Consider the following 27,919-nt stretch of genomic DNA (forward strand, 5'->3'; position numbering starts at 1 on the left):
TACATAGTTGAAACTACTATAATGTCGGTAATTTATTTATTCTGTTCATTATTCGAGAAACAGCAGACTTCACAACAAGTATGAAGTACTTCGTGGCTGTTCAGACATTACAGACAATCAAATCATGTGACTTTAGTCAGAACTCCAGCGATAAGCTCTACTTCGTAGATCTACGCGCATTTTACCCGCATGTAACTACTTATCTTCCTTGAACTTCTATATATTCTTTATCAAAACAAACGCCTATCCACTAATAAAGCCTATATTGGTAGTTATTCTCATAGCTGACTACTTCAAACATCCCGTCAGGTCTACATATCTCGAGGTACAACGCGATGGATGATAATGAACCATGGCCGACAGGAAACGATTCGGCCGGGACCTCAGCATTCAAGGTTGACTACCGGCGTGATTCTATGAGAAGCAGGTTAATAGAAGCAAACCAATTGCACTGAATGAAGGGCTCAGCTAATACTACATTAGCCTTTTTTCAGACGTAGAAATGGCTCGCAATGAGGTTGGTTGTCAACTCCACAGCATTTCTTGGTGAAGATATATGGTTAAACCTTACTATACTACAGGTTTTCGATGGGCCAATTTCCGAGAGTATTCCATCAAGTATCGCTTCCTTCTCTCATCGTCGGAATCGAAAAGATTCTACAGTCAGCTTTACCTATTTTCAAGAAGAGGAAGATTTCGTACAATGGCCGAACGCAGAGGCATTAGATGCTGAAAGCGACGTCGAGGACTTATCATCCATGAATGGTGTTGATGAAGTGAACTTAGAGTCAGCCAGATCCTCGCTCGGGTCCAAAAGACCTTCCTTTTCCAGAGCCTCAGTTGAGGAACCTCTCCTTTCGCGACGCGTTTCTAATAGTTCACATTTCCGAGATAAAATGTCTGATTCCAGGCTTAACCAGAAGATCTATATCGCATCAGAGGACCTAACTGTTGTTTTCGCTGGATTCACTACTAGCACTTGTGGCTTTATAGTTTACGTGACTTTCTGCATTCTCACTTTTGGATTCGCCTATCTGCTATTTCGATGGTTACCGAGACTGAGAGTACGGCTGGTTGGCAAACCAACACCACTTCGCAAATGCCAGTGGATCGCAGTTGAAGTGCGTTTACGCATGCAGATAACCTTGTCTACCTTTTGGCTGATCATGCGCAGGACCAGTGGAATCAATTTGCCACTCACGGTGTTTCCAGTCATTTGTACGGTCGTCCTATTTCTACTGTCTTTGCTGACACCCAATGCTATTTGTATGACGAAGACAACGACCCGGCTATTTCTTCTTTACGATATATCGACTACAGATATCTCCGGTTCTTCTACCACCCTCTAGAAGATAAATTTTGCTTGCTTAATGGCTGGAAGGATCAAACATGGGAGAATGTGAGAATGATGCGAGGCGGGTTAGACGCTGATGATCGCGACAGTCGAGAACAAATATTTGGCCCCAACATTGTGGATATCAAGCAAAAGTCAGTGCCTCAGCTCTTGATTGATGAAGTAAGTGCTTTGTTTTAGAAATCCCTTTCCTATAGATTGGTTCTCACAAATAAATAAGGCCTTTCATCCATTTTATATATTTCAGGTCGCCAGTCTTGTTCTTTGGTCGCTGGACGAATATTACTACTATGCTGTTTGTATATTCCTCATATCGGCCTTCAGCATCAGTGCTACTGTGATCGAAACAAAATCAGTATGCATATTCTAAATTGCAAGAAGCTGTGTGCATCATGATTGCTCACAGAAGACAGACAATGCGCCGGCTCAGAGAGATGTCATTATTTGAATGTGATGTGCGTGTATTAAGAAATGGGTTTTGTAAGTTGTGGTCCCCCTCCTGCCCCTTTATTTTTATTCTATTCCTTTTCTTTAACAAATGGCCTAGGGAGATCTGTCCCATCTCAAGAGCTAGTTCCTGGGGATGTTTTTGAGTTTTCCGACCCATCCTTGAATGAAGTCCCTTGTGACTGTCTTCTATTATCTGGAGACTGCATTGTGAATGAAAGCATGCTCACTGGTTTGTGTCACCATTCATTTCATTGGTAATATAGGGTTCTGACCAAATGCAAGGTGAATCTGTTCCTGTATCAAAGTCTCCTTTGACAGACGATGCGCTCAACTATCTTGATCTAAGTGCTCCATCAGTTCACCCTGATGTTGCAAAACATTTCCTTTTTAGTGGAACCAAGGTTATTCGGGCCCGTCGGCCGCAAAATGTCGAGGATGATGAAGGCATTGCACTGGCGATTGTGGTAAGAACCGGTTTCCTAACAACTAAAGGCGCGCTAGTCCGCTCCATGCTTTTTCCAAAGCCATCGGGTTTCAAGTTCTACCGAGACTCCTTTCGGTATATATCTGTGATGGCTTTCGTCGCAGTTTTGGGCTTCGCAGCGTCGTTTGCCAACTTCCTTAGACTCGGGGTAAGGCCAATATAACTGATATCACTTGCTCATTTAGCTGACCGTTGACGCGAAAGCTATCCTGGCATTTGATAATTGTTAGGGCGCTTGATTTGATCACTATTGTTGTGCCACCAGCTCTACCAGCTACGCTGACCATAGGTACAAATTTTGCCCTTTCAAGACTTAAGAAACATAAAATTTTTTGCATCAGTCCGCAAAGGTGAGCCAATAGCATGGTTTGATCTAGTCTATCTACGCTAAAACATATTCAGGGTAAATGTGGGGGGCAAGTTGGATGCTATCTGTTTTGATAAAACGGGAACACTTACCGAAGACGGATTGGACGTATTGGGAGTGCGGACTGTGAATCGTGACATGAGGTTGATTTCATTGGAATATTAATACAAGTACATGCTAACGTATCGTGCTCAGATTGTCGGAACTTTTATCTGAGCCGATGCCTGGGTGTTTTACATTCTTGAAATCCGCAGATAACTCCCAAGATCTCGAGAAGCGCCAAAGTATAATCTATACCATGGCTACGTGCCATTCCTTGCGTGTTGTGGACGATGAATTGTTAGGCGATCCTCTTGACGTGAAAATGTTTCAATTCACTGGATGGTCATATGAAGAAGGCGGCGGTCGTGTGTCTGAGCAGCCAGGTTCTAAATACGACACTATCATGCCGTCCATAGCAAAGCCACCTATCCCAGCAGCCCATATCACTAACCCTGAAGTAGAAGCCTCGGATGTGAGTTACTCTTTGTCTTCCTCATACCAAGTTTGCGTTGTACCTGAATCTTGAGAGCTAACTATGGCTTCTATCTTCAGCCATCAATAGAGCTTGGAGTATTGCGGAATTTTGAATTTCTTCCGCAACTTCGCCGCGCAAGTGTAATAGTCAGACAATTCGGCGATGCTGGTGCAAGCTTTTATGTGAAAGGCGCCCCTGAAAGCATCAAAGCTATTTGCCGCCCTGAAAGCTGTCAGTGGAAGTGGACCCAGTAGAAATCCAATATAACTAACAGGAGCTCCAGTACCGGTGGATTACGAAGATCGCCTGAGTCAATACACTCACAAGGGATATCGTGTCATTGCCTGCGCTGCCAAATATGATCAGAAACTTAGCTGGATGAAAGTTCAAAAGATGACACGTGCAGATGCAGAATGTGATCTGAAATTCACTGGTTTCATCATATTTGAGAATAAATTGAAACCAGAAACTACCGATGTGATAACAGAACTGAATCAAGCAGGGATACGGAATATCATGTGTACAGGGGACAATATCTTGACTGCAGTCTCGGTTGCTCGCGAGTGTGGCTTGATAGGCCCAGATGAACCATGTTTTATACCACATTTCGCAGAAGGTTGGTTACAGCACCTATTGATTTCTTACATTCTAACTTCCCAATAAGCAGGTCATTACAATGACCCGGGAGCTTGTCTCTCTTGGGAAAATGTCGACGATTCGGCCCATAAACTTGATGGGAATACACTTATGGTATGTCTTCTAGCTGCCCTTGAAAGCCATCGACTAACAGCTGGAACAAGCCTCTGCAAGATCCAACGGTTGTTGATCTATCTGTACCTGGTAATGTCTGTAATTTGCACAAATATTCGCTTGCAGTCAGTGGAGATGTATTCCGATGGCTGGTGGACTTTGGCGATGAGCTAGTGCTCAAAAGGGTATGCAATAATGAATTAGTCTCTCGATATCGCACTTTCTAATGTGGATTACAGGTACTTGTACGTGGAAAAGTGTTTGCTCGCATGTCACCTGATGAGAAACATGAGCTTGTAGAAAAGCTCCAGTCACTTGATTACTGTTGTGGTTTCTGTGGTGATGGTGCAAATGACTGTGGTGCATTGAAAGCTGCAGATGTTGGTATATCTTTGTCTGATGCTGAAGCATCTGTAGCTGCACCATTCACAAGCCGTCATTTTGAAATCTCCTGTGTCCCAGCTTTGATTAAGTACTTCTACAAATCTATCCCCGTCAATATCCATGGCTAATACTGTGCAGGGAGGGTCGAGCTGCTTTGGTAACCAGTTTTTGCTGCTTCAAATACATGAGCCTCTATTCAGCGATTCAGTTTTCTTCTGTCAGCTTCTTGTACACATCAGCATCAAATCTTGGTGACTTTCAGGTGCGTACGTCGGAGAAATATACAAACTCCAATTTCTAACATTCTCAGTTTCTTTTCATTGATTTGGCTCTTATATTGCCTATTGCGATATTCAGTAAGTTCAACACCTACCATGCCCCAGCGCAGTTTATGAATTGACATGTCTCCAAAAGTGGGCTGGACAGGTCCTGCTCCTGGGTTGTCTAGGAAGCGGCCAACTGCGGACCTCGTTTCACGAAAGGTCTTAACACCATTACTCGGGCAAATCATGATATGTGTCTTGGCTCAGTTTACAATCTATAAAATAGTCAAAATACAGCCATGGTTGGTACAGTTCTCTTGAACGTCATAACATGCGGTCTAATTCTTATCACAGGTTCGAACCCCCTCGTCTGGACTTAGAGAAGAGCAATATTGAAAACTCCGAAAACACTGCATTATTTTTGTTTTCATGTTTCCAATATGTCTTAATAAGTGTGGTCCTCAGTGTCGGGCCACCTTTTCGAGAGCCAATGAGTTCAAACGGTTGGTAGTAACTTTAATATTCGTCTGACTTTCACTAACAAATACTAGCACCATTCCTCTTCACGATACTTGTGGATATGTGCCTTTCGAGCAGTATGCTCTGGGGGCCGCCAAAATTGGTCGTTCGGGTCATGCAACTGACATTTTTGTCAGGCAACTTTAAGATATGGTTACTTGTTTTGGCAATTGGGAGCTTTTTACTGTCCTGGACAGCAGAAGTACAGCTTTTCCCTCGCTTTGCCCGCGTTTTGGGAAAGGTGTATATGCTGCTGCGACCAGGACACCACAAGCGGCGCCGTCAATATAAAGTGCTCCTCGAAGATATGTTGATATGAAAGCGGTTTATGTCAAATAAACCTACATTCGATATGAAATGGCATTGATATAACAACCAAATTGAATACAAATAGTAATTCGTCTACACAGATATGTGCTCTCTACTAAATTATTGATGTCCTCGTGGCTATCCGCAGTCCCGAAGTAGATAAAATAATCAGTTGGATATAGAGCATGAAGCTCCATGAAACTATAGATGCCCATTGAGTTATAGATAGGATAACTAGAATAATACGTCTTCAATTCTTGCTGCTTAAGGAATCATGGAGCGTGGGGAACGCAATGTAAATTGCATTTCAGTGGTCCCAGGGATGCTTCAAGCCCAACAAAGCAGGTCCATCCTTCTTGGCTCGATACATTAGCTGTACGTCGGAAGAGATTCTAAATCAGCAAAGTCTCCGGCAAAGATACTCGACTGGGAGTCGTACAAAGAACCACATGCTGGCACCCAAAGCAGTTGCTGTAAAACGATAGAGCGGTCGTGCCGGATGGATGTGGATCGGGTGGTTTGCAGCCATATCTAATGTTCATTTTAGCAAACAAGTTCATCTTCAAGGGCGTTCCTAAAAGTACATACCGACTGGGTTCTGTGGCTTCTGATTATTGTAAATTCCAGAATGCAAGTTCGTATCAAACTGTCAGTTGCAAAAGGTTGGCGGAATCGGAACCCTCTATTTGATCATGTGACCCAAAGGAACATCATTGAATAGGTTGCAAGATCAGACGTTATAATTCCAGAATACAGCAAAACATGAATTAATCACCCAACTCGAATTATTCATGGAATTTTGGCATGCCTCCCATCCCCAAAGATTTTCTGGAATCACAACACGCAGCAACGCGCAGCTTGCGCTGATTACTTAGGGGCCTACTTCTTTCCACCACGAGTATTGCGACTGTCATACGTACTGAGTTCGCCTCGAGGAGGGCTTCGGATTAATTGCTGCAGTTAACGATAAATCTGCAGCTTCATACCTCCATACGCATACCTAGCGTCACTTGGGCCTTATACTTCTCGAAATCTAAGGGAGATTGTATACTTAAGGATCACCGGGGCGAAAAAAGAGGTTAAGGGAAAAAATGGCTGCACCATCCCTTGAGAGAAATCAAAATGGTAACGTCCGATTTAATGGATGTTCGAGTATCCGCGACTTCGAACTTTTGGGAAAGCTTGGAGAAGGTACTTTTGGGTAGGTGCCGGCGAAGGAATGCGAAAGGACTATACTGAAAGTCTCACAGTGAGGTCTATAAGGCAAGGTCGAAAAGGGAGGCTTCTGTTGTTGCTCTGAAAAAGATCCTTATGCATAATGAAAAGGATGGTGTAAGCATCACCCTGTGTACTCCCTCTCTTTCTCTTCTTTAGCCCGGCATGGCACTTTATTAATCGGTGTCCCAAGTTTCCAATAACGGCGTTGCGTGAAATCAAATTGCTCAAAATGCTCTCACATCCCAATATTCTCCAGCTCAGAGAGATGGCTGTAGAGCGAAGCAAAGGTGTGTTTCGTGTTTCTTCTCCTTCCACTTTTTCCACAGTCTTGCTAAAACTATCCAAGGAGAAGGACGAAAGAAGCCAAGCATGTATATGGTTACTCCGTATATGGAGCATGATCTCTCGGGACTTCTGGAAAACCCAGCCGTGCATTTTACCGAGCCACAGGTCAAATGTTATATGCTACAGCTCCTCGAAGGGCTTAAATATCTACACGAGGTATTCTTCTTCAACCTTGCTCGTGAGGGGCTCGTCTGACGTATTGCAGAGTCGTATCTTGCATCGTGATATGAAAGGTATGGTGGAACGCATTTTTATGTGAATAATCCTGGCTGACGGTCGAATAGCTGCAAACTTACTTATTAGTAACAGAGGTATCCTTCAAATTGCTGATTTCGGGCTTGCACGTCCATATGATGAGCCACCGCCTCAGTCTGGTAAGGGTGGTGGAGAGGCAAGAAGAGACTATACGACTCTCGTCGTCACTAGGTGGTATCGTCCTCCAGAGCTTCTCCTCCAACTTCGGCGTTATACAACTGCTATTGATATGTGGGGTGCTGGGTAGGTTTACCAATCCACATTCAAATGGCCTCTCCTCTAACAAGCACAGGTGCGTCTTTGGTGAAATGTTTAGGGGGAAACCCATTCTTGCTGGAAATAGCGATCTTAACCAAGCACAACTTATATTCAATCTGGTGGGCACACCCTCTGAGGAGAATATGCCTGGATGGAGTTCACTTCCAGGTTGTGAAGGTGTCAAGAGTTTCGGATTCAAACCAGGGAATCTACATCAAGTGTTTAGAGAGTATGTTCAATCTAACCCATCTTTTTCATAAATTGAAAAAGAGAAAGAAGAAGAAAAATAAGGTATAAATGGAAATTAGCTGATGTCGCGATAGTCTAAGTCCTACTGCCTTATCACTGCTCAGTGAGCTACTCAAACTGGATTGGCGAAAAAGGATAAGTGCAATTGACGCACTGAAACACCCTTACTTCTTCAGCGACCCGCTTCCAGCACGTCCTGGCGAGCTGCCGTATTTTGAAGACTCTCACGAATTTGATAGAAAGAAAAATCGTGGGCAACGAGCGGTAATGCCTCCTGCTCCGCCAGGTGGGTCCATTGGTATGGCTCCAAGTGGAGGGTGGACAAATCCCGGAGCTAGATCAGGCACGGAAAGCAGAAATAGCCGTATCCCCGGTGCTGCACGCGCTAGCAAGTCGAATCCAATCGGAAGCCATGGCAACCATTTTCGGCGCGCAAATGATAATAGAGGCAACGAGGTTCATTCGACACGAGCGAGACAAGGTACTGAGAGCATAAATCAACCGTTCCAAATACCACAGAGAGACGGCGGTTTACCGCCCAAACCACCATTACCTATCCACCAAACATGGGGCGGGAATCAGTTCAACAGAGCCGGAAAGGATAGAATGCATCAGAATCGATTCGGTGGTCGACCAGAGACAAGTGTGGACTCTTATGTCCCCAGCTATAGTGGCATAGGTGATCGGGTACGGGAGAAGGATGGCGATAGTTCGAGCCCCAGTGCTGATTATCGCCATTCCAGATTTGAACAAGCAAACAGAAGAGATAGAGATAACCACCGGGATTATAATTCAAGGAGACGAAGCCGAAGTCCTGCCCCGAGGAAAGGGGACAGAGCCATAGATAGAGGGCTATACCGTCGGTATTAGAAGAACGAAAAGGTTCTCATCTCTCGTCACCTGAACTCCTGTGTATGCAATTAAATACGATCGTTCTCACAGTCGTACTTTAGACGAAAAAGCATTGTAAGGATTCAGCTCTTTCATTGCTCTCGCTCTTCTTCTTTAGTAAGAGCATAGGGATGAGTAATTTTATTTCTAGTTTTCAATCGGCATTCGATTGTTTTCATACAAAATGCAAATACAGCCTTCTATTCCGTTGAGGGATCTCTAATTGGCATCATCCATCCAATTTGCTTTTACCCCTTTTCCCATCCAATGCATAACCTTGTTGAATTAATAAGAACACATAGAAGAAATAGAAGAATTGAACTGGTATGACTGCTTGCAAGAAACAAACTGCCATGTACCATTAAGCACTGTGAGCAGCCGGCATATAGCTGCAATAAGTGCTTTCACTGCAAGCTCAATACAGGATTCTCGTCATGATTCGAGCTAGAGGGTTAAAGGTTAGCATGTAATTGTACAAACACGACAAACAGGGACACCCATACATGAGAGGCCTTCAAGACGCTCATAGAGATCCTTGATAGTAGTGGCATCGACGCTACTTATATCGGCCATTAGATAGGCCACCTAAAATTAATGGGTTATCCACCGAGTTCATCTAAGATATTTAAGCAAAGGATGCATACATCACCTCTGCTGTCAGTCATTTGTTTATCGACATTATGGTCACCAAGAACTTCGTTCACTGAAAATGGTGTTAGCCAAGTCCAGGTGTTAAAAACATTCACAAAAACGTACCCGTTCGCAGAACTCCTGGAATGTTGTGATGGATATAGATCACCTATACAATCATTAGCCGAGATAGAACACGGATGGAGAAGTCTACTTACTCGGGCATGGTTGGGCTCATCCATGGTGAGTGATCGGAGAGCCACTTCTGGCACATTGACAGCTCCCAAAGTTGTTCCCTCGTTGACATAACGTACCAAAGCCTGTCCAACTTCGATACCAATCGCACTTTGTGCTTCCTCGGTGCTTCCTCCAATATGAGGGGTCAAAATCAAATTCTTGAGGGATCGTAGATCTGCTGCCCAGGTATTGAGTTCATTGTTGAAATAATCACCATTTCCAGCAGGTTCGTTTGGATAGACGTCAAGAGCAGCACCGGCGACTTTTCCAGAACGCATGGCGTGGATTAATGCGGGGATATCAACAACAGTACCCCGGCTGGCGTTGATAAGATAGCTCCCATTCTTCATTTGTTCAAATTGTTGCGGCCCAATCATGTTCTTCGTCTCAGGAAGCTCAGGTACATGACATGTCACGAAGTCCGACTCGGCGAGAAGAGCATCCAATGTCGGTACCTGGCGAGCGGTACCCAATGCCATCAGATTCACAACATCATAGAAGACAACGGACATGCCCATTGCCTCTGCCAAGACTGATAACTGGGCGCCGATGTGACCGTAGCCAATTATTCCTTCCTGTGTAAGTCATATATCACTATAAAAAAGATAGCCGAAGGCTTACCTAGAGTTTTCCCTCGGATCTCCCAGCATTTGTTACTGACTTTATTCCAGGTACCACTGTGCATCTCGTTGGAACGATCGCCAAGCTGTCGAGCGAGAGCAATGATCTCCGCTATGACCAATTCTGCAACGCTGCGAGAATTGCTGAACGGGGAATTGAAAACAGCAACTCCATGTTCCGCTGCGTACTGAAGGTCGACCTGGTTTGTACCAATACAGAAGCAACCCACGACAATGAGATTACGGGCTTCCTTTAGCACACGAGCTGTGAGCTTTGTCTTTGACCGAATGCCGATTACATGTACATCACTTGTTAGAAATATGATGTCAGTTTTATATCCCGCTACTGCCATGGATGGTGAATATGGTTTGAGATGAGGAAAGGAGTCGCACCGAATTTTCTCAATGAGCTGATCCTCCGGGAGCGATGACTTGAGAACCTCTACTTGATATCCTTGCTTGGTAAGAATGTCTCGCCCGGTCTGGTTGACATTTTCCAAAAGCAAGACCTTGATGTCTTCTGTGGCAAATGGTTTCAAGTGTTTTGCGTTAGCCAGGGGGATGATTGTGCGGGCTGGTAAGGCAGACGCCCCATGACTAGACGGCGGAGTTTGGAATGAGGTCGAAGGAGAGTTAGACATGTTCACGTTTTGTGAAGCATTGAGATCCAATTCGCCTTGTGCTGCCATGGTCAAATCGTCGTTGCTCCTCTGTATGAAGCTGAATGAAGTGTTGGGGAAAAAAAAAAAAAAGCTGAGAAAATTGGATGTTCAAGGGCGTCGAATTCCACAATGTACCAAGACTCGCTCCCGAAATCGGATTAAGTATGTACGTACCATATACTAGTGACTCATCGGGATCTGGTTAGTGGGGTCCCGGAGCGTTAGTGGTTTTTTTTTTTTTTTTCCTCTTAAGCTCCTCGGAGGGGCAAATACTACTACTGTACAAGCGGTGTCAATTCCGTACATACGGAGTACTTTACCAGTCGACTTCGAGTAGATTATACAGCGACTTTTTCTTTTCTTCTTTTTCTTCTTTTTTTTCTTTTTTGACAAAGCAGAAAAGATAGGAATATGTACATGCTGTAACAATGACCACCCACATCACAAGACCATGCACAGAGAAATCGATTCACATAGGGCGCTTACACCTGAAGATTTTGCATTTTCTTCGTGGTCTGCTCTGCGCTACCTGAAGCTTTGGATGCCTGCTTTCCCTTGGCCTTTTGTGAAGTAGTATCCTTGGGAAGCTCTTTAGTGAAAGGTAGAAATTCGGGGGCTCCGGGAATATATTTTCTCAAAGGCTCCGGGACCACAAAACCCTAATTTCTTGTCAGCATTGTTACGGGGAATATATTCTGGCTTTATACATACGTCCTCTTTCTGATAGTTTTCGAGGATACAGCAAAGCGTACGCTCGGTGGCACATAACGTCGCGTTGAGAGCATGCACATAAGACTTTTTCACATCGGTAGCTTTCTTGGTACCATAGCGAATCTCCAGAGCTCTTGCTTGATAATCGGTGCAATTGGAGCACGAAACCAGTTCCTTATACTCGCCTTGGAAAGGAAACCAAGCCTCCAGGTCATATTTCTTGGATGCCGCATTGTTGAGAGCACCCGATACTATGGAGACAATTTGGAAAGGAAGACCCAAGGATTGGTAGAACCCTTCCGAGATAGCCGTCATCTCGTCGAAAGCTTCCCATGAATTCTCGGGTTTAGTCAAAACGAATTGCTCAATCTAGGCTAGGTAAGAATCTTGATAGCAATAAAGAAAAATAGCAGGTTAATCTCTCACCTTCTCAAATTGATGAACACGGAAAATTCCCCAAGCATCTTTGCCATGAGAACCTGCTTCTTTCCGGTAGCATGTACTGTAACCAGCATACCTACAAAAATGTTAACTTATAAACTCGCATGACTCCAGAGTCTAGCTCACTTAATCGGAAGATCTTTGTCCTGAAGCCACTCCCCATCATGTAATGCCGACAACGGCTGCTCAGAAGTGGCAATGAGATATTTGTCGGTTGATTTGTCCTCGCTCTCGGTGACCTTGTATAGCTCCTCGTCAAATTGCTCTAACTGGGCGGTTTTCGCCATTAGGTCCCTAAGCATAAATTGAGGCGGCTGGTTAGGCTTGTAGCCCTTTGACCAAAGATATTCAAGACCGTAATTTATGAGGGCGAGGTTCAGAAAGAGGCCATATCCAGTCAAGCAATAGCCACGATGGCCAACGATTTTGACACCGCGGTCTGGGTCGTATCCATCTAAGCGGGTGAGAACCTCATGATGAGAGAGACAATCACGCTTCTCCACGGCCACATCTTCAGGTGACCACTTCTTGACCACAACGTTGTCATCCTAACATCCATATTTTAGCATGAGGATCGCGTAATATTGAGTAGTACACAGGGGACATACCTCGTTGTTGCTCACAGGAACAGATTCGTGAACGTAGTTTCCAATAGTCCGGATCTTCCGGTCTCTCTGGCTTTCTTTTTCAATAGCAAGTTCCTCCGCCTCTTTCTTGGACTTCTCCAAGTTGGCCTTTTGCTCAATCAGATCGTTCGCATCTTCTTTGTTCTACTCCGACCGACCCAATTAGCCTGTTTCCCCATCGCTTAAGTGAACATGGGAAGATGACGTCTTCCTAACCTTCTTTTTCTTCCCGATCTCTTTGAGGATAGCATTGACTTGGGAGCCAATTTGCCCCACCTCATATCGTGCTGGATGAGAGAAGTGTCAGCATACTCTGCTCTTCTTCTTTCCCTGGCCCGATAATACCTCTGCGCGCTTCCTCATATAAAGCAATAACTTCATCTACTGCACTCTCCGGAGCAAACCGTTTCCTCTGGCTCTCTTTAATTTTATTGGGATTTCCACCACGGTCGGTGACGAAGTCAGTAATGTCGAGCATACTGGCAAAATGAAAAAGAGGAAAGAGATGATATGCTCAAGAACAAGGCAAAAAGGTCTGAAGAACACTGTGACCTAGTTGCGTTGAATGTTGGGAGGGAAGAAGGCGGTAGGGGAAAAAAGCTAAAATGGGATTGCTGATTTGAGATAACCTATGGAGGGGTAGTCGGGAACTTCGTTAGCGTAGACACTCTAAATGAGAGGCTAGACTACATCAAAAAGAGCATAAAATAATCTCTTATTCCTCATCTTCCTTCTTTTCCTCTTCTAGGTCTCATAAATACAAAATATAATCATATTACAATGCTGTTTCGTTAGGATTTTTGAATTTCAACTGAGTCTTTAATTAATGGGTTTTATCAGCATCACTAAACCAACTAATGCAGAACTTCATGTTAGTATAGCATAGGATACCCTTCACAAACTATAGTTATTTATATTTGACAACAGATTTTATGCGCTCACAATATGTCTGACTCTAAGGGGCTAGTTGAAGGTGTGAATCCAGCGATAGCTCAAGGTAGACAAGATAGAGAAAGAATACAGCCCAGAAACACAACGGGAATCCTTTTGTGGTTGAGGCATATATGACAAGACATGAACTATGACCCGTGTAATTAGCTCGTAGCAATAGGTGTCATGTCTGAAGTCTGAACGCATCGAGATCATACCCCATGTTATCGGACCGCGTAGTGCTTTTTACCTCTTGAATTCGATGTCACATAACAGTGCATTTGTTGGCGCCTGCCGGTTGCGACGGGTTCTGTGATTTTTCAATTTCGCCGACCATTAGGTCAAAGGTCTTGTCGACGTTGTAGCCAAGGCGAGCGCTAGCTTCAGTAAACGCGCATTGGAATTCTTCCCCTAATTGCCGGCCTTCATCCAAAGAAACCTGCCGCTGTTCGGTCTTAAGGTCACTTTTGTTCCCGACAATCACGAGAGGCACGTAGTCTGCTCCCTGGAAAAATGTGTCTCAGTATCCAAGTGAGAAAGACTTCATGAACGTCGTGGCATAGTGCTCACAAGATGATTTAGTATCTTGTCCCGAATGACTCGGACCATATCAAAAGATTGACGTGAAGCCACTGAATAGGCAATGATGTATCCGTGAATTCCAATGAAGTGCTTAGAATTTAGGATGCTGTATTCATCCTATTGAAGAGTTAGCTTTTATTCCCAATCACAATCTCCTCAAATGTTTCCTTACTTGGCCAGCCGTGTCGACGATTTCAGTTGCGAAATCTTGTCCATTATGTTTAATGATTCGGCTGAATGTGTTCTCAATTGTCGGATAGTAGCTTTCTACAAAATGATGCTCGACAAAGCGAACTGTGAGAGAAGATTTACCTAGTGCAATGCATCAGTGATAAGTAGACAGATTGATAAGGCCAACAAGCTGAACAATGTGCTCAGAGTGGGTTCAATGTCATACCAACAGAGCGACTGCCAACAATTGCTATTTTCCGTTGCTTAGGCGCGGTGGGCATCTTGCCACTCCTCAAAATAAAGATTTATTGATGGAACAAGATAATATGGTTTTGCTTCAGTTAAATGTAATTAGTTTCCAGGCCACACAAGAAAAGGAAATCACTGTCCAAGAGGCATGAGCAGTTGGTAATAAGAATAGTTGATAGCTTTAACAGAATTAGTCACAAATGTGCATTCTTGGGATGTGCTTTGATCATAGGTTGATTCGAAGGTGGCAAATCATTGTAGTAGTTGGACGTTCTGTACTATGCATGAAGGCTTCAGTAGCCTTTCGGAGGCAAACAAACCAAACTGATGCAATGGTCTACGTACTCCGTAGTACGAAGTACTCCGTAATGGAGTGTATACATTCGCATTATTTATTTTAATTTAACTCTAAATTACAAATTATGATAAGTTCATTATTGTAATTATAACAAACATGAATTAGATGAAATAGAAAAACATGCGAAAACCAAATCAACATCGAAATGATGTGCTTTTTTGAATGCATTGTAAATGACGTAGAAGCAGATATCACAAAGAGCAATCTGACTGACGGACCTGACATATGATACTCTGTAACTGGCCCGTAGAACTGGAATGTACACTACCTCGTGCTCGTAAACCTTCCTCGACTTTTTCATGATATTGTTGGAACTCATCAGCAGTTGACAATAATATAACCAAGCCCTCCCCACCAAGGAATTCCTTTATTTGCGAAAATGCCTCTTGGTTCAAACAAAGCGTGACCAAGAGGATAGACAAGTAACCAATAACGACATTGTAGTGCGTATCATAAATAGGGTGGATCTATTGCCATTAGCAGCTTTCCAGCAGACGACTTTATAGGGACAGGAGAGAAACAACAAGAATATGCTATGTGGACTCGAAAAGAGCAAAGAGGGGGGGGGAACAATAATAGAATAGAAAGGCTTTTTGGGAGTCTCGGGTTGTCATACCGCGGTGATTAGGTTGATATTAGCCGAAAACTTTTGAACGAGCAAAAGAAGAAATGAGGTATAGTGATCTTCCGCAGTGAGAAACATCGATTTTGCCATATCACTTTTCTCTGTCAGATTAATTAAAGTCCCAAGAGCTAGTATTACCATGTTCAATGTGTTTCTTTCCTCAGCTGCGCCTCCCTCAAGCGACATGTTGAATTCTGAGGTTATTATGCTGATCAGACCCCCGACAAGACCAGGCGTAATAAAAGCATTGCAAAACGAGGGTTCATTGTTGGTGAGATTCAACATGAGACGAATATAATGGAATTGTATTTGCCTGCTGGGATCATTGGGACTATCGAATCCCTTCGGCTGAAGAAAATGGAAAAGCTGCGTAAGTGGCTTCAATGTGCTCTGTTGGTCCACAGGCAAAGGGCCCAAGAGAAGTGTGTACGTTTCCAATATTGACAGAATTGTGATTACCATTCGACAATCACCCGGTGATAGTGGCGAGTCCATGCTATTATGATGTATCGATATCAATAAACAAACTAAGCGTTCCAGAATTGCGGTAGGCATCGCCTCAATAGTGTTGTTGTGCTGCTGGAGATTCAAAAGAACGGATCGGATACATTGAAGTGCTAGGGAGCGAGGACTCAACGTTGGTAGCAGCTGGTTGGACAACATCGGCACGGTTTCCTGTATAGACTTTTGTACTGCTTTCGACACCCCATGGCTCCGTGCCTTGCTCAGAAGCAGAATGTCATCTTCCACATCAATCAACCTCGGGGAGAGATCCAAAAGACTTGGCCAAATGCTGACCAAATGCGTTTGGGAAAACGCGCCACTCGAAAACACCAACTCAATGGAACAGAGTGCAAACGAAGCAGAGATAATGTCGAGGTCGTTCGTGGAGTACTTCAAATACTCCACAAGCCTTTCTGCAAACCCACATTCAGAGAACCGATTGATAAATTGACGGTCCAAGAGTTTCGAGCTCAGCTGTATAAAACCATTGCATCGCGTAGAGTTCGTGCTGTCACCGTTTGTAATATCTTCAAACATATAGTCAACGGCACTTCGAAAGCGGGAATTATCACCCGCTTGTCTTAGCTCATGAATACTTCGAATTGGCCCGGAGCCAGCACCAGTGTCATCATCGGCATCCATGTCGAAGCACGAGGTTTTCTTAGACTCAAGCTGTTGGTTCTTCGAGTTGGTATTTGCATCTTTATCTTCAATATCACTTGACGTATATACTTCATTTAAAAAAGATCGTTGGTGTGCATATGTAACCGGGGGACCTCGCAAGCCCGGTACAGTAGCAGAATCCTCAACGCGTTGGGGCATAATGTCACGCGTCCCGGTAAGAGTAGACTGCGAAGTGCATGTGATACTGTCCGACCCACTGTCACTAGTAAAAGATGCAGATGGCGATTCAGCTGTTGGGTGGACCGAATCTAGCAAATCCACTAGCTTCTTCCGAGGGAGTATTTCTCCATTGCCGCTTTTCATATTTGATTGAGACTGTGGTGAGAAACCTGGGGCCGCATTGGTTCCGTCCCACTTTTCACTTTGATTTAGACGGTTCTTAGACCCGAAGTTGATATTATCAGACTTTGTGGGGGTATTTTCGCTCTTGGCATTCACGTCACTGAGACTGTCATTCTGGACGCTAATTCCACGGGCATCGATTCCCACAGAAGACCTGTGACGTTTTCTTTTGACAGCACCTGGTTCGCCTTTCATGGAAGATCGGGAACAGTGGGTAAATTCGTCTGTCAAAGATGGGTTTCTCGAAAGATCGCCCGGTCTTTCAGAGGCCTTGGTTTTAGCTTCTGCATATCTGATCTCAATCTTCCTCAACTGTTGCAGTTCAGGTGAGTCTGACGTGGGGGATATGTTCGAATTTCCTTGCCGGTCGTGAGAATTGGTGTAGAATTCTGACTCCTCGTAAGTGGACCGTTGGGTCCTGGAAGATCTACCATAAGTCTTGTGCTTGTGGCTTCTCCGCTGCGTACCGTGCATCGCGTTCAAAATAGGACAAAGATGATAAGGACCAGAAACGTAGATAAATTTTGTTGGAGCCGAATTATACCAATTTCACGAAATTTTGCCCACATGAGGTCATTGGTTAGCCGAAAACCATGGTGGTATATTAGGCACTTGATGTTGTTGATCTAGAGTGCAAAGGCAGTGTCCATCTTAGATATGCTTTTGTCATTGCAGAGTTTTACTTTAAGATATCGAAACCAGAAGTTCTGCATATCAAGATGAACCATAAACTTATGATATCTATCATGTAGAAACAGAACCAAGTTAAGGCGGTGTAGTAGGCGGTCAATTTCTCTAACTGTTACACGGCAGAATATTAGACATTACAAAGTCAGACATACAACAACCGTATGTAGCTATTACCATTGATGCAAATTATTGTCAATTTGAATTGACCACTGTTGGATAATACTGCTGCATGTTTTTTTTTTTTTTTTGTGGCGGTATATATGTATTATATAGTATTCTGTACTATATAAGTACAGAACACACACTGCCCCACTTGATGCCTGATCGTCTTATCTTTTTCAGCGCCCAGATAAGAGCAATATTCTCTCTTAAAGGCCTACAACAGTATTTTGCAAGTATTAATAACCCATAACATCTGCTGCTTTTGCTAACTGATTGGGACCATTTGCATTTACAGCCTTTCGTGGTGTCAAATCCTTCTGTTTTTCTGCAAGCTACTATCAAAAAATGGACGACATTGAGTTTGAGCCTGTCCCTTCTCCTGCTCAAGGTGTAGGGCCAATTTACAGACCGGAGGGTGAGAAACCAACAGCAACAGTTTCAAAGAGCTTATCATACGAAAACGTTCATGTATTGCCCCAAACTCCCCAGTTGATTGCCCTTCTAACGTAAGTTTCAACATTTAGATTGATAGTTTTGGTTTTGTTTTCTTAACTGTTTGCTATTGGCTGCTACATATGTTGACTCTGACAGGATGATAAGAGATAAACGGACTGGACGTGCGGATTTCATCTTCTATTCGAACAGAATTATTCGGCTGCTGGTAGAAGAAGGCTTAAACCATCTGCCTGTTGTGGAGCACTCGGTGACAACTCCAGTTGGTCGCGCCTATCTCGGAGTCAAGTTTGAGGGTAAAATATGTGGGGTGTCCATTATGAGGGCAGGGGAGGCGATGGAGCAAGGATTGAGAGACTGTTGTCGATCGGTTCGAATTGGGAAGATATTGATCCAGCGGGATGAAGAGACGTGCAAACCGAAACTTTTCTATGACAAACTTCCCGCTGACATTGCTAATCGATGGGTTCTGCTCCTTGACCCAATGTTTGCAACAGGTATGGTTCCAATGCCACATAGTTGGTTCACCTTTCTATATAACACTCATAATTCTAATGCGTCACAGGGGGATCCGCTACTCTCGCTGTTGAAGTTCTCAAGGCGAGGGGTGTGCCAGAAGATCATATTCTTTTCCTCAACCTCATTGCAAGCCCGTCTGGAGTTGCGGATTTTGCCGAGCGTTTTCCTAAACTTAGAGTAGTGACTGCATTCATTGATCAAGGCTTAGATGAGAAGAAGTAAGTCCTTCCTCCGTCTTTCTCTTTTGTTTCTTTTTTTTTTTTTTTTTTTTTTTTTTTTTTTCTCTCTCTTCGTTCGCCCTCTTTGCCAAAGAAATCTACGGTGATTCTAACTTTTTGTAAGATACATTATTCCAGGTCTGGGTGATTTCGGGGACCGATACTACACCTTGTAAATAACATTGGGCTTTTGTTCTCACCATATATAACCTGACCTATGCAATGGGGTTGGACTTGTTAGTTTATTAGTAGCGGAGATATGCTCCTTCATTAACAAATGTTGGTTTATGTTCTGTCTTTCATTCGCATGATTTAGTTTTCTTTGTGGTTATTAAGGCTATTTCTTGACTTCTATCATAACATCAAATCAGATCAGAGTATCCCAGAAAATGAAACAAAAACTGCAGAATCTTCACCATATGCGCCATTCTCCATAATCAACACAACATCAGAAATCATCGGTGTCATTTTTCCTACTCTCGCCAACAATTGCTCCAGTCTCCCGCGGCTCGTAGGAAATGGGATACTCATTCAAACGCATGCCATGAGCATCACGTTCTTCATACTTGTTAGCAGCGTCTTTGGCCACGGCATCACAAGCATCCACCCAGTCAGAATATACATCAACGGCAGCGGATAGATCTGCAGTACATAGGGTTAGTGCTGGTCGTCAAGCAGATGACATGGCTTACAGTTGATACCGGTTTGGAATCTTTGCCCGCACACCTTGCAAGACAGATTCCCTAGACCCAACTTCTTGTCAAGCTTAACAACAATAGAGTTCTCGTGATTGCAAAACAAGCATGCGAACGTTGAAGGCAAGGGCTCTCTCTGATGTCGCTGTCAGTAGAGTTCATTATGGATCCATTTGGCAGTAGTCACCTTTTTTGGTCCCTGTGGTTGTCTGCTCGACTTCTTTCGCTTGCCCTATAATGAAATTAATATATAAGTACGGTTCAAGCTTACAGATTTCGAAGGGACATACCATGGTTTCGATTATGGATGAAGAATTGACGCAGGTAATAATTGGACTCTTCCGTAGAGGCAGGAAGGTGTATGGGAGGGTATGGGATTAGGTAAGCTTGGGAGCAAGTGGACCCTATGAATATGAATTATGAGTTTTGAGCTAATATTCCTTTTAAACGTCTTAGAGCGTTATTTCTCTGTGAATTCTTTCTGGGGGCAAAAGAAAATAATTTCTCCTCAAACGCATCATTCTGACGGGTGTCTATAGAATACTTTGGCTTCATTATTTTGAGGTACATACTCCGTAGTATGGAGTACAATAGTAGTACATAATAAACAATACTACGATGCTAATACACCCAATACCCACTTCACCATAAGAGACAACAGAAGTGGAGACATCTTCCTTATCTAAGTCATACTACGTAGAATACTCCGTACAATCACGTAGTATGTTCAGTGTAGAGAATGTTATTTTGTGGTATATATATTATTGAGATGATTTATTGCATAGTAGCGGACCAGATGATTATTATAAAAAGCATTTGTATAGGACGTATTGTGGTTCTTGACATGTTCATCCTTCACAATAATAATAATAAACTACGGAGTACAGTACGTATGTATATACTCCGTAGAGTAGGGCTTTCAAAGTGATACTCCACACTCCATACTCTGTGTACTCCGTACACGATTCTTAATTGGTCGGCGAACTTCGGTCAGTGGTGGGCCTAAGCGAGGGCGGTGAATCCTCACGTGATATACTGAAAAGCAAGGGTGATTATGTAAGAAAGAGGTAGGGCCAACACTCGCTTAGCCGAAATTTTCTGTGGGATTTAGTTTCCAGCACTCTACCTGTCGGTCCAGCAGGAACTTTACTCGACTCGAAACGTGCGCTAAAGCTGTCTGTCTTCAAGCATTGCAAGATAGACCGTAGTCGCAGTCATGGCTGTTGGAAAGTAAGTCCCAAACATCGATAGTTTGTGATTTTACGGTGTTTACGGTGTCGAGTGCATACATCGGATCACAGGGGTATCGCAAGTATTGACCTTATGCAGGAACAAGCGCTTGTCTAAGGGCAAGAAGGGCATCAAGAAGAGGACCGTCGACCCATTCACCCGTAAGGATGAATACTCTGTGAAGGTATGGGTTTTTTTTTATTTTTTCATGGAACAAAAGGCAACCATTTATTAATAAAGAGCAGGCGCCTTCCACTTTCCAGACTCGCGAGTACGTTTTACTTCCTCGTACTACGGTTGTTCCAACCCGAATTAGGCTAATAAATGACGAATTGCAGCGTGGGCAAGACCCTCGTCAACCGTACGACCGGTCTGAAGAACGCCAACGATTCTCTGAAGGGCCGAATTTTCGAAGTGTCGCTCGCTGATCTTCAGAACGACGAAGACCACGCTTTCCGCAAGGTCAAGCTTCGCGTGGATGAGGTTCAAGGAAAGAACTGTCTGACCAACTTCCATGGCATGGACTTCACTACCGACAAACTGCGGTCGCTTGTGCGCAAGTGGCAGACTCTCATCGAGGCAAACGTTACTGTTAAGACTACCGATGAATACCTTGTCCGTCTGTTCGCCATCGCGTTTACGAAGAGACGTCCGAACCAAATCAAGAAGACCACATACGCCCGATCTTCGCAAATCCGCGCCATCCGAAAGAAGATGACCGACATCATGCAACGTGAGGCGGTTGGCTGCTCGCTCTCTCAGCTCACAACGAAGCTCATCCCTGAGGTCATCGGGCGCGAGATTGAAAAGGCAACCCAGGGAATTTATCCCTTGCAAAACGTATGTTATTTAGTGTCCGGTTTATTATTATGCTCATATTAATATATCTATAGGTCCACATCCGCAAGGTCAAGCTCCTCAAGTCCCCGAAGTTTGATCTCGGAGCCTTGCTGAACCTTCACGGGGAATCTACGACTGATGACAAGGGCCAGAAGGTTGAGAGGGAGTTCAAGGAACAGGTTCTTGAGAATGTCTGATTGATGTGGAGATCAAGATCGCAATGAGTTTTTTTTTATTTTTACTCTAGTCCACACCGTTTGACTCTTCACTAAATTGCGGGGAGCAAAAGACAAAAAAGTAGAAATTCTAAGCATTATGTGTTTTCCTGACAAATAATAATGTTACATGAAACTATCTGATATCCCATTGCATACTTACATGGTGCTACTGTGTGTAGGAAAATGATAGAGGATACTTAATATACCTTTTTAAGAACCGGAAAAAATTGGTCTTTTTGCCGATGCCTACTCAACTGTCTGGTTACTAAAGTATCTAGATATAGTTATATATAGAATACTTCTAATTGGTCGATATCAAGTCCTTTCCAGATATATATAACGATTTCTACTTATAGTTATAACATTAGGTAGGGTAATCAACCACCATATATTTTTGCATTCGAATACAACTCCACATCTGGAGCTAGCCTGATATAGAAGTGGTAACTGGCTGCCTCAAATTCTGAGAGTGTATTCTTGCGACGCCCTGGTCAGCTGGTTGGCTGTCACGTGAAGCGGTATCATTAACCTTGATGACCTGCAGCGTTACTTTCTTCATGTTGATTATTCTCATTGATGACTACCTAGATAGAACCCACGGAAAGGATGTTCCATTATCCTAGCGGAACCCACACGTGACAATTCTGATAGCTGAATTACTGCATTCTGAATCTGGTACAGTGGCCAGAACTTCATACCCCTAAAACCACCAGTTCTTGCTAAAAACTGATCGAATTTAATATATAGATTCTTCATTTCTTGTAGAGCCTGTCAGTGTTCAGGATCCTCTAGTCTTCCCGGTTTTGATAAAGTTATCCCTATTCAATGTGAAAGTCTGACAACATATTCAATTAAAACAGTGCTTGCTATATTAAAGGTCTAGATATTAGCTCTATATGAAACCGATCTTGACCCAGAGCATGTGTGGCTGATGAATCAATACCCTATTGAAGGTACTAGCTAGAGCAACAACTAATGTCCGAGTATATAATCTAGTGTATACAAAGTAAATTGCTTTGAGGTAGCATCCTAAATCACCCATCAACTTGGTTTGTGCTGACGGGCGGAGCTGCATTCAAATACAAATATATATACAAGGAGTTTGACTACTGATATTTTTTTTCTATAAATATTTTAAATGTATATTTTATAAAATGTATAATATTTGAATTAAATTTATTAATTTGATATCCAGATATGACAGTATATCAGAAACTCTACCTTGTCTTCAACCTGTATGATTAAAAAGGTGGCCAAAGAGATATCTTAGAGAAATTCAGAAATTCAGAACTTAATACTCAGATAGAATCAGCTATAATCAAAAATTTTTTCTTATAATAAAAAAACCAATTAAAGGATATTAGTATTTTTGTATTTGTAAAATTCATCGATAGGGTTATTCAACTGGTGTGTACTTTTTGCATTCAAATGCACCCATGTTCCACTTAGCGTGCCAGGGCCGCATATCATTAGATTATAAAGAGTATATAAATCCTGCATTTGTAAATTTATTCACTTACACTTGAGAATATACACACAGCTGGCCTATACGTAAAGGTAGGCAATAGTAATCATTCCCCCAACACATTATATCTTCATTATTTCAATCCATAATGCCTAAATCTCAAGAATCTAACATCCACATGGCTATATCTGCCTATAATTCGAAAAAAATCAATTCAAAAAAGGAAACTGCCAAGGTGTTTGGGGTATTTGAAACTACTCTTCGCGAGCGCCTCAAGGGAAGAAAACCACGCTCAGAAACACGCGCAAATAATCATATATTATGACCTATTCAAGAAGTCCTTGTTAAACAAATACTGATTGCAGACAAACGTGGTTTTCCAATTCGTCTGGAGTTCCTACGTCAGATGGCTCAGATACTGCTTCAAAAACAGACCCCTACCTCTACTCCAAACATAGGAGTCAACTGGGCATTTACTTTTGTTAGACGCCATCCACAACTGCGGACACGGTTTAACCGACGAACACCACACCAGCGGGAGAAGCAGGAGGATCCAAAAATCATCAAACAATGGTTTAATATGATATTAAAAATGATTCAAGAGCATAGTATCCATGAAAATGATATCTGGAATTTTGATGAGACTGGCTTTACAATGGGTCTCTGTACAATTTCTTAAGGTTATTACTGCAGTTAAGCGCAGTGAGCAACCACGTACAGTCATCCAAGGAAACCACGAGTGGGTTCACAATCATTGAATGTATAGGGTCAAATGGATGTTCAATTCCTCCGGTGGTGATCCTCAAAGGGAAGGAGCATCAAGCTTCTTGGTATCAAGGATCAGCCCTCTCAAGATTGGAGGCTAGCCACAAGTCAGAATGGCTGGACTACTGATATAATGGGCTTACGCTGGCTTAAAGAGGTGTTTGAGCCATATTCCAAACACTATTCAGTTGGTTCAAAGCGGCTACTTATACTTGATGGCCATAGTAGCCATTTAAGTGCAGAGTTTGATGGATTCTGTAAAGAGCATGCAATCATTTGTCTCTGTATGCCACCTCATTCATCTCATCTTCTCCAACCACTAGATGTTGGTGTTTTTGGGCCATTAAAACGTGCATATGGGAAGCTAGTTGAAGGAATGATGATCGCTGGCAACAACCATATTGATAAGGATGATTTCTTATCTCTCTATCCATCTGCACGCGAGAAGGCCTTTACCAAAGAGAATATCTATGGTGGCTTTGCTGGAGCAGGGATCAAACCATTAGATAAAGAAAGGGTTCTCTCGAAAATTACCTTTCAACTACGTACGCCAACACCACCACCACTTCTGACTGAACGGTCAATATCATCTGCATTTCAGACCCCTCAAAATACTCGCCAACATGATCATAATATCCACGATCTACAGAGAAGTCTTAATAAGTAAAGACAGCTGTCGAGCAGCCCTGTATCTGCACAGATGGCAATGAATATGAATCTACTTCTTCACCAAGAAATCCAAGTTCTACGGATAGAGAATGAGAGGAAGATGACAAAGAAAGCACGCAGGCATGGTAACCTAGGTCAAGATACTATGTTATCTATACAGGAAGGTCAGGAGCATGTTCAGCAGTTTGATGGTGGTTGAAGCAGAGGTCGAAGCAAATATTCAACGGCCACGCCAGCGAGCTCCACCACGCTGTAGTGGCTGTGGGACTATTGGACATATTATACGCAGTTGCCCTGGAAATAACTATAGGTTAAATAACTAGATAGTCTTAATTTACTGATTTTTCCAAATTTTAAGCATATTGGTGGTTAAGTATTTGGTGGTCGTGGGGAGAAACGCGCCGCTCGCCCGTGGAATACGTTATCTGGGCAAAGATTATATAATCTTAAACATGAATCATACATAATTAATTATTATTTGTTTATCTATTTATAAACTTATATCTATTGACAGATTAATCCAGGTGGCTATATATTTATCTGTATTTTTTTCTAGATTACCTTAGTAGCACTGACGGCTTAATTAGTTCTGTAAATCTAATTGGTTTTCAGTGTGAAAATCAAAAGGGTTGGATTTTAACTTATTATCCATTTTGTTGAGCCCTTAAATTTATATTGAAGTGTGATAAAACAAGTGCTAATCATAAGAAAGTGCTTTGTAGGTTCTTTTAATTTTATATATTTCTATTAGTGTAGGATATTTTTTAAATATTATAGATATATTTGTTAAAATTAAAGGTGTAACAATTCAATTATGTCTATAGTAGTTTTGAAATGCAATTTCTACTTTAAGTGTTCTTCAGGGTTGGGCAGGGGCAGGGTTTGCTCCAAGACTCCATTATTTTAAGCACTGCTCTAGTAAGGTAAGAGTTTTCAGCACCAAGAATCTTGACGCCGCTTCCCTTTAAGATTTCATCGCAGGAGGGGTTGAACACCCTTTGATCTTCTAATTTAAATCATTAACTCGTTCACAGTTCCCATAGGTGACTGTACATGGTCTCTCACTGCGCTCAATTGCAGTGATAAACCTTTAAAAAGGCTTGTACGGAGACAGACCTATTGTAAAGCTAGTCTCATCAAAATCTGAGATGTTATCATAGATACCCATGCTCATGGAATAATCTCTTAATAGCCGATTAAACCACTATCTTAAATTTTTCGGATACTCCTGTTTTGCCCGCTAGTATGTTATTTGTCGACTTAATCGTATATGCAGTGGTGGATGGCGTTTAACAATAGTAAATGCCCAGTTGACTGCTAATAATTGCAAAATCATATTTGTCTGCACTAGAACTTGCTCTAACAAGCTTGCACTTTTGGATAGATGATAATATGATTATCTGCGCGTATTTCTGGGCACGGTTTTAAGGAGCTCACGAAGAATGGGTTCAGGTACCCCAAACACCTTGGCAGATTGCTTTTTGGACATGATGTTTTTTTAATCATGGGCAGTATAGCCATTTGAATGGAAATAAATGTAGCGCCGCTCGCCCGTGGAATATTCTATAGCTTAGAACTATTATTAGATAAAAATAATTAGTTCCTCTTCAACAGCAGGCTATCTCATACAGTTTAGTTATCTACTTTCTAAATTTACAGCAAATGCTCATCTACAGTCGATTCCTGAGTTATCTCAAGCATCTCATCAACTACTAGTATTGTTGTATACAGTATTAGAATATCTATTAATTATTTCAAATGCATGTTGTTTATCATACCTAAGCAAGTGGCTATATTGATTTGAAAACCGAAATATCTACTTTTTTTTAGCATAATGACATAGTATATGATTTTTAAATATCCTCTAATATGAAGCCTATACTATGATATCATTCAAATATATGAGCAAGTAGCCTATAACGTAATCGGACACTGAGCGAGCGGCTCGTCCGCCAACTTCTTCGTTCCATCAAATTCAACCACCAACATGCCCTCCAATATACCAAATCCAGCTATTCAACAAGAAAGGTAGAATGTTGCTTGCTATTGATGCTTTGAATAAAAATCAAATTCCAAGCATTCAGGATGCTGCAAAATATGGCATTGTTGAGCAGGATATCTATAACTTTGATGAGACTGGCTTCTCCATAGGAATGACATCTACTGCAAAGGTATGCCCCCAGTAATCAATATAGTGATCATTGAATATATGTTAATTATGATCAGGTCATTACTTCTCAGGTTCAAAGCCGTGCAAAAGCCATACAACCAGGAAATCGTGAATGGGTGACTGTCATTGAGGCCATTGGCTCAACAGGCTGTCTTCTTCATTGATTATCTTTGCTGGCAAGCAGCACAAATCTACTTGGCATCAACATATACCTGAGGACTGGTTATTGGAGTCAGTGAGAATGGATGGACAAATGATAAGCTTGGAGAGCTCTGGCTCAAAGAGGTCTTCGAAAACATACTAAAATGCGTACAATCGGCACCCACCGGCTTCTGATCCTTGGTCATGGCAGCCATGCAACTGCTGCTTTTGACCATTTCTGTACAAAGAATCATATTATACCTCTTTCTCTACCTCCACATTCATCACATCTTCTTCAGCTGCCTGATGTTTCTTGTTTTGGGCCATTGAAACATCTCTATGGCCAGCGGGTTCAAACTGCTATGCAGCTAGAGATCAATCATATCAATAAGGTTGATTTCTTGGCTGCTTACCAGCAGACACGCCCACAAGCATTCTCATTAGTTGCATTCGGGCCGGGTAGGGTGGGGAAATGGGCACCTTAGTCCCAACTCTTTTTCCCATTCCCATTTCCCACTGGGAAGGGTCGGGAATTTCCCAAATTTCCCAAAGATTGACAGCGCTAACCATTTATGGACGCACTGAACTAATTACAGTTAGAACCGGGATGGGAATGGGAATTCCCGTTCCCATTATTCCCAATCCAACTGCCTTATTGTAGCCTTGTATTTTCGATGCAAATTTACCACGCATTATATC

The 27,919-nt window shown here is 42.6% G+C and overlaps 11 protein-coding genes across 11 annotated transcripts in view; 5 read left to right on the forward strand and 6 right to left on the reverse strand.

Annotated features, from left to right (window-relative positions):
* Positions 1-187: 187 nt before the first annotated feature.
* On the forward strand, positions 188-5,499 carry EURHEDRAFT_407503 (putative P-type ATPase). Its single transcript, XM_040780567.1, has 21 exons — positions 188-427; positions 484-517; positions 582-1,121; positions 1,175-1,516; positions 1,575-1,709; positions 1,768-1,834; positions 1,902-2,033; positions 2,087-2,436; positions 2,493-2,638; positions 2,691-2,798; positions 2,851-3,169; positions 3,250-3,403; positions 3,456-3,788; positions 3,840-3,922; positions 3,973-4,107; positions 4,162-4,394; positions 4,445-4,568; positions 4,617-4,662; positions 4,721-4,871; positions 4,924-5,072; positions 5,121-5,499. Exons 1-21 carry the CDS (start codon positions 336-338, stop codon positions 5,405-5,407), a joined length of 3,960 nt encoding a protein of 1,319 aa, XP_040643221.1. The 5' UTR covers positions 188-335; the 3' UTR covers positions 5,408-5,499.
* On the reverse strand, positions 5,433-5,928 carry EURHEDRAFT_407505 (uncharacterized protein; the record flags this gene model as incomplete). Its single annotated transcript, XM_040780568.1, has 2 exons — positions 5,433-5,770; positions 5,837-5,928. Coding segments are annotated over 2 exons (158 nt in total), but the record flags the coding sequence as incomplete, so codon positions are not given.
* A 79-nt stretch (positions 5,929-6,007) lies between these two features.
* Positions 6,008-8,704, forward strand: EURHEDRAFT_407506 (CDC2/CDK family serine/threonine-protein kinase). Its single transcript, XM_040780569.1, has 8 exons — positions 6,008-6,598; positions 6,648-6,729; positions 6,806-6,902; positions 6,962-7,116; positions 7,166-7,193; positions 7,245-7,458; positions 7,508-7,702; positions 7,797-8,704. Exons 1-8 carry the CDS (start codon positions 6,489-6,491, stop codon positions 8,590-8,592), a joined length of 1,677 nt encoding a protein of 558 aa, XP_040643223.1. The 5' UTR covers positions 6,008-6,488; the 3' UTR covers positions 8,593-8,704.
* A 412-nt stretch (positions 8,705-9,116) lies between these two features.
* Positions 9,117-10,960, reverse strand: EURHEDRAFT_407507 (D-3-phosphoglycerate dehydrogenase). The gene is made up of 5 exons (XM_040780570.1): positions 10,494-10,960; positions 10,102-10,409; positions 9,462-10,051; positions 9,370-9,412; positions 9,117-9,316 (listed from the first exon to the last, which is right to left on the reverse strand). The coding sequence occupies exons 1-5, from the start codon at positions 10,787-10,789 to the stop codon at positions 9,213-9,215; spliced, it is 1,341 nt and encodes a 446-aa protein (XP_040643224.1). The 5' UTR covers positions 10,790-10,960; the 3' UTR covers positions 9,117-9,212.
* A 47-nt stretch (positions 10,961-11,007) lies between these two features.
* On the reverse strand, positions 11,008-13,173 carry EURHEDRAFT_407508 (serine--tRNA ligase SES1). The gene is made up of 7 exons (XM_040780571.1): positions 12,886-13,173; positions 12,757-12,827; positions 12,523-12,684; positions 12,041-12,462; positions 11,900-11,990; positions 11,474-11,842; positions 11,008-11,421 (listed from the first exon to the last, which is right to left on the reverse strand). The coding sequence occupies exons 1-7, from the start codon at positions 13,016-13,018 to the stop codon at positions 11,245-11,247; spliced, it is 1,425 nt and encodes a 474-aa protein (XP_040643225.1). The 5' UTR covers positions 13,019-13,173; the 3' UTR covers positions 11,008-11,244.
* A 353-nt stretch (positions 13,174-13,526) lies between these two features.
* On the reverse strand, positions 13,527-14,756 carry rhbA (Rheb family small GTPase rhbA). The gene is made up of 5 exons (XM_040780572.1): positions 14,450-14,756; positions 14,225-14,364; positions 14,041-14,169; positions 13,689-13,975; positions 13,527-13,619 (listed from the first exon to the last, which is right to left on the reverse strand). The coding sequence occupies exons 1-4, from the start codon at positions 14,502-14,504 to the stop codon at positions 13,736-13,738; spliced, it is 564 nt and encodes a 187-aa protein (XP_040643226.1). The 5' UTR covers positions 14,505-14,756; the 3' UTR covers positions 13,527-13,619; positions 13,689-13,735.
* Positions 14,757-14,850: 94 nt separating this feature from the next.
* On the reverse strand, positions 14,851-17,696 carry EURHEDRAFT_407510 (WAPL family protein). Its single transcript, XM_040780573.1, has 2 exons — positions 15,447-17,696; positions 14,851-15,297 (listed from the first exon to the last, which is right to left on the reverse strand). The coding sequence occupies exons 1-2, from the start codon at positions 17,457-17,459 to the stop codon at positions 15,022-15,024; spliced, it is 2,289 nt and encodes a 762-aa protein (XP_040643227.1). The 5' UTR covers positions 17,460-17,696; the 3' UTR covers positions 14,851-15,021.
* A 428-nt stretch (positions 17,697-18,124) lies between these two features.
* Positions 18,125-19,652, forward strand: EURHEDRAFT_519653 (uracil phosphoribosyltransferase). Its single transcript, XM_040786795.1, has 4 exons — positions 18,125-18,343; positions 18,429-18,787; positions 18,856-19,027; positions 19,152-19,652. Exons 1-4 carry the CDS (start codon positions 18,183-18,185, stop codon positions 19,201-19,203), a joined length of 744 nt encoding a protein of 247 aa, XP_040643228.1. The 5' UTR covers positions 18,125-18,182; the 3' UTR covers positions 19,204-19,652.
* On the reverse strand, positions 19,290-20,291 carry EURHEDRAFT_407512 (transcription elongation factor 1 family protein). The gene is made up of 4 exons (XM_040780574.1): positions 20,013-20,291; positions 19,910-19,954; positions 19,720-19,858; positions 19,290-19,669 (listed from the first exon to the last, which is right to left on the reverse strand). Exons 1-4 carry the CDS (start codon positions 20,013-20,015, stop codon positions 19,476-19,478), a joined length of 381 nt encoding a protein of 126 aa, XP_040643229.1. The 5' UTR covers positions 20,016-20,291; the 3' UTR covers positions 19,290-19,475.
* A 518-nt stretch (positions 20,292-20,809) lies between these two features.
* On the forward strand, positions 20,810-22,061 carry rps1 (40S ribosomal protein eS1). The gene is made up of 5 exons (XM_040780575.1): positions 20,810-20,952; positions 21,052-21,136; positions 21,198-21,223; positions 21,291-21,792; positions 21,846-22,061. The coding sequence occupies exons 1-5, from the start codon at positions 20,939-20,941 to the stop codon at positions 21,987-21,989; spliced, it is 771 nt and encodes a 256-aa protein (XP_040643230.1). The 5' UTR covers positions 20,810-20,938; the 3' UTR covers positions 21,990-22,061.
* Positions 22,062-26,910: 4,849 nt separating this feature from the next.
* EURHEDRAFT_534961 (DDE-domain-containing protein) overlaps positions 26,911-27,919 on the forward strand; it is a 1,922-nt gene continuing 913 nt past the window's right edge. The window contains exons 1-2 of the mRNA XM_040787311.1: positions 26,911-27,080; positions 27,136-27,704. Coding sequence (XP_040643231.1) covers positions 27,385-27,704 — 320 coding nt within the window. The 5' untranslated portion in view covers positions 26,911-27,080; positions 27,136-27,384. The remainder of the gene's footprint in view (positions 27,081-27,135; positions 27,705-27,919) is intronic.

Source organism: Aspergillus ruber, assembly GCF_000600275.1.
Source record: "Aspergillus ruber CBS 135680 unplaced genomic scaffold scaffold00001, whole genome shotgun sequence".
In the NCBI taxonomy this organism is placed as follows: Eukaryota; Fungi; Ascomycota; class Eurotiomycetes; order Eurotiales; family Aspergillaceae; genus Aspergillus; species Aspergillus ruber.

Excerpts from the sequence above, each read along its gene's own strand:
- EURHEDRAFT_407503 (XM_040780567.1), top strand. The coding sequence starts at position 336 with ATGGATGATAATGAACCATGGCCGACAGGAAACGATTCGGCCGGGACC. Across the intron at positions 518-581 it reads TAGAAATGGCTCGCAATGAG|GTTTTCGATGGGCCAATTTC; the intron begins GTTGGTTGTCAA and ends ACTATACTACAG. Across the intron at positions 4,872-4,923 it reads ATAGTCAAAATACAGCCATG|GTTCGAACCCCCTCGTCTGG; the intron begins GTTGGTACAGTT and ends TTCTTATCACAG.
- rps1 (XM_040780575.1), top strand. Across the intron at positions 21,137-21,197 it reads AGGATGAATACTCTGTGAAG|GCGCCTTCCACTTTCCAGAC; the intron begins GTATGGGTTTTT and ends AATAAAGAGCAG. Across the intron at positions 21,793-21,845 it reads GAATTTATCCCTTGCAAAAC|GTCCACATCCGCAAGGTCAA; the intron begins GTATGTTATTTA and ends ATATATCTATAG.
- EURHEDRAFT_407510 (XM_040780573.1), bottom strand. The coding sequence starts at position 17,459 with ATGCACGGTACGCAGCGGAGAAGCCACAAGCACAAGACTTATGGTAGA. Across the intron at positions 15,298-15,446 it reads ATATCAACCTAATCACCGCG|ATCCACCCTATTTATGATAC; the intron begins GTATGACAACCC and ends TAATGGCAATAG.
- EURHEDRAFT_407508 (XM_040780571.1), bottom strand. The coding sequence starts at position 13,018 with ATGCTCGACATTACTGACTTCGTCACCGACCGTGGTGGAAATCCCAAT. Across the intron at positions 12,828-12,885 it reads ATATGAGGAAGCGCGCAGAG|CACGATATGAGGTGGGGCAA; the intron begins GTATTATCGGGC and ends TCTCTCATCCAG. Across the intron at positions 12,685-12,756 it reads AGATCGGGAAGAAAAAGAAG|AACAAAGAAGATGCGAACGA; the intron begins GTTAGGAAGACG and ends CGGTCGGAGTAG.
- rhbA (XM_040780572.1), bottom strand. The coding sequence starts at position 14,504 with ATGCCCACCGCGCCTAAGCAACGGAAAATAGCAATTGTTGGCAGTCGC. Across the intron at positions 14,365-14,449 it reads TGTTGGCAGTCGCTCTGTTG|GTAAATCTTCTCTCACAGTT; the intron begins GTATGACATTGA and ends GCATTGCACTAG. Across the intron at positions 13,976-14,040 it reads ACAAGATACTAAATCATCTT|GGAGCAGACTACGTGCCTCT; the intron begins GTGAGCACTATG and ends ACATTTTTCCAG.
- EURHEDRAFT_407507 (XM_040780570.1), bottom strand. The coding sequence starts at position 10,789 with ATGGCAGCACAAGGCGAATTGGATCTCAATGCTTCACAAAACGTGAAC. Across the intron at positions 10,410-10,493 it reads CAGCTCATTGAGAAAATTCG|TGATGTACATGTAATCGGCA; the intron begins GTGCGACTCCTT and ends ATTTCTAACAAG. Across the intron at positions 9,317-9,369 it reads TCCAGGAGTTCTGCGAACGG|TGAACGAAGTTCTTGGTGAC; the intron begins GTACGTTTTTGT and ends CACCATTTTCAG.
- EURHEDRAFT_407506 (XM_040780569.1), top strand. The coding sequence starts at position 6,489 with ATGGCTGCACCATCCCTTGAGAGAAATCAAAATGGTAACGTCCGATTT. Across the intron at positions 6,599-6,647 it reads CTTGGAGAAGGTACTTTTGG|TGAGGTCTATAAGGCAAGGT; the intron begins GTAGGTGCCGGC and ends AAAGTCTCACAG. Across the intron at positions 6,730-6,805 it reads TGCATAATGAAAAGGATGGT|TTTCCAATAACGGCGTTGCG; the intron begins GTAAGCATCACC and ends CGGTGTCCCAAG.
- EURHEDRAFT_519653 (XM_040786795.1), top strand. The coding sequence starts at position 18,183 with ATGGACGACATTGAGTTTGAGCCTGTCCCTTCTCCTGCTCAAGGTGTA. Across the intron at positions 18,344-18,428 it reads CAGTTGATTGCCCTTCTAAC|GATGATAAGAGATAAACGGA; the intron begins GTAAGTTTCAAC and ends TGACTCTGACAG. Across the intron at positions 19,028-19,151 it reads CAAGGCTTAGATGAGAAGAA|ATACATTATTCCAGGTCTGG; the intron begins GTAAGTCCTTCC and ends ACTTTTTGTAAG.
- EURHEDRAFT_407512 (XM_040780574.1), bottom strand. Across the intron at positions 19,859-19,909 it reads AACCACAGGGACCAAAAAAG|AGAGAGCCCTTGCCTTCAAC; the intron begins GTGACTACTGCC and ends CAGCGACATCAG. Across the intron at positions 19,670-19,719 it reads ATTCCAAACCGGTATCAACT|ATCTATCCGCTGCCGTTGAT; the intron begins GTAAGCCATGTC and ends TATGTACTGCAG.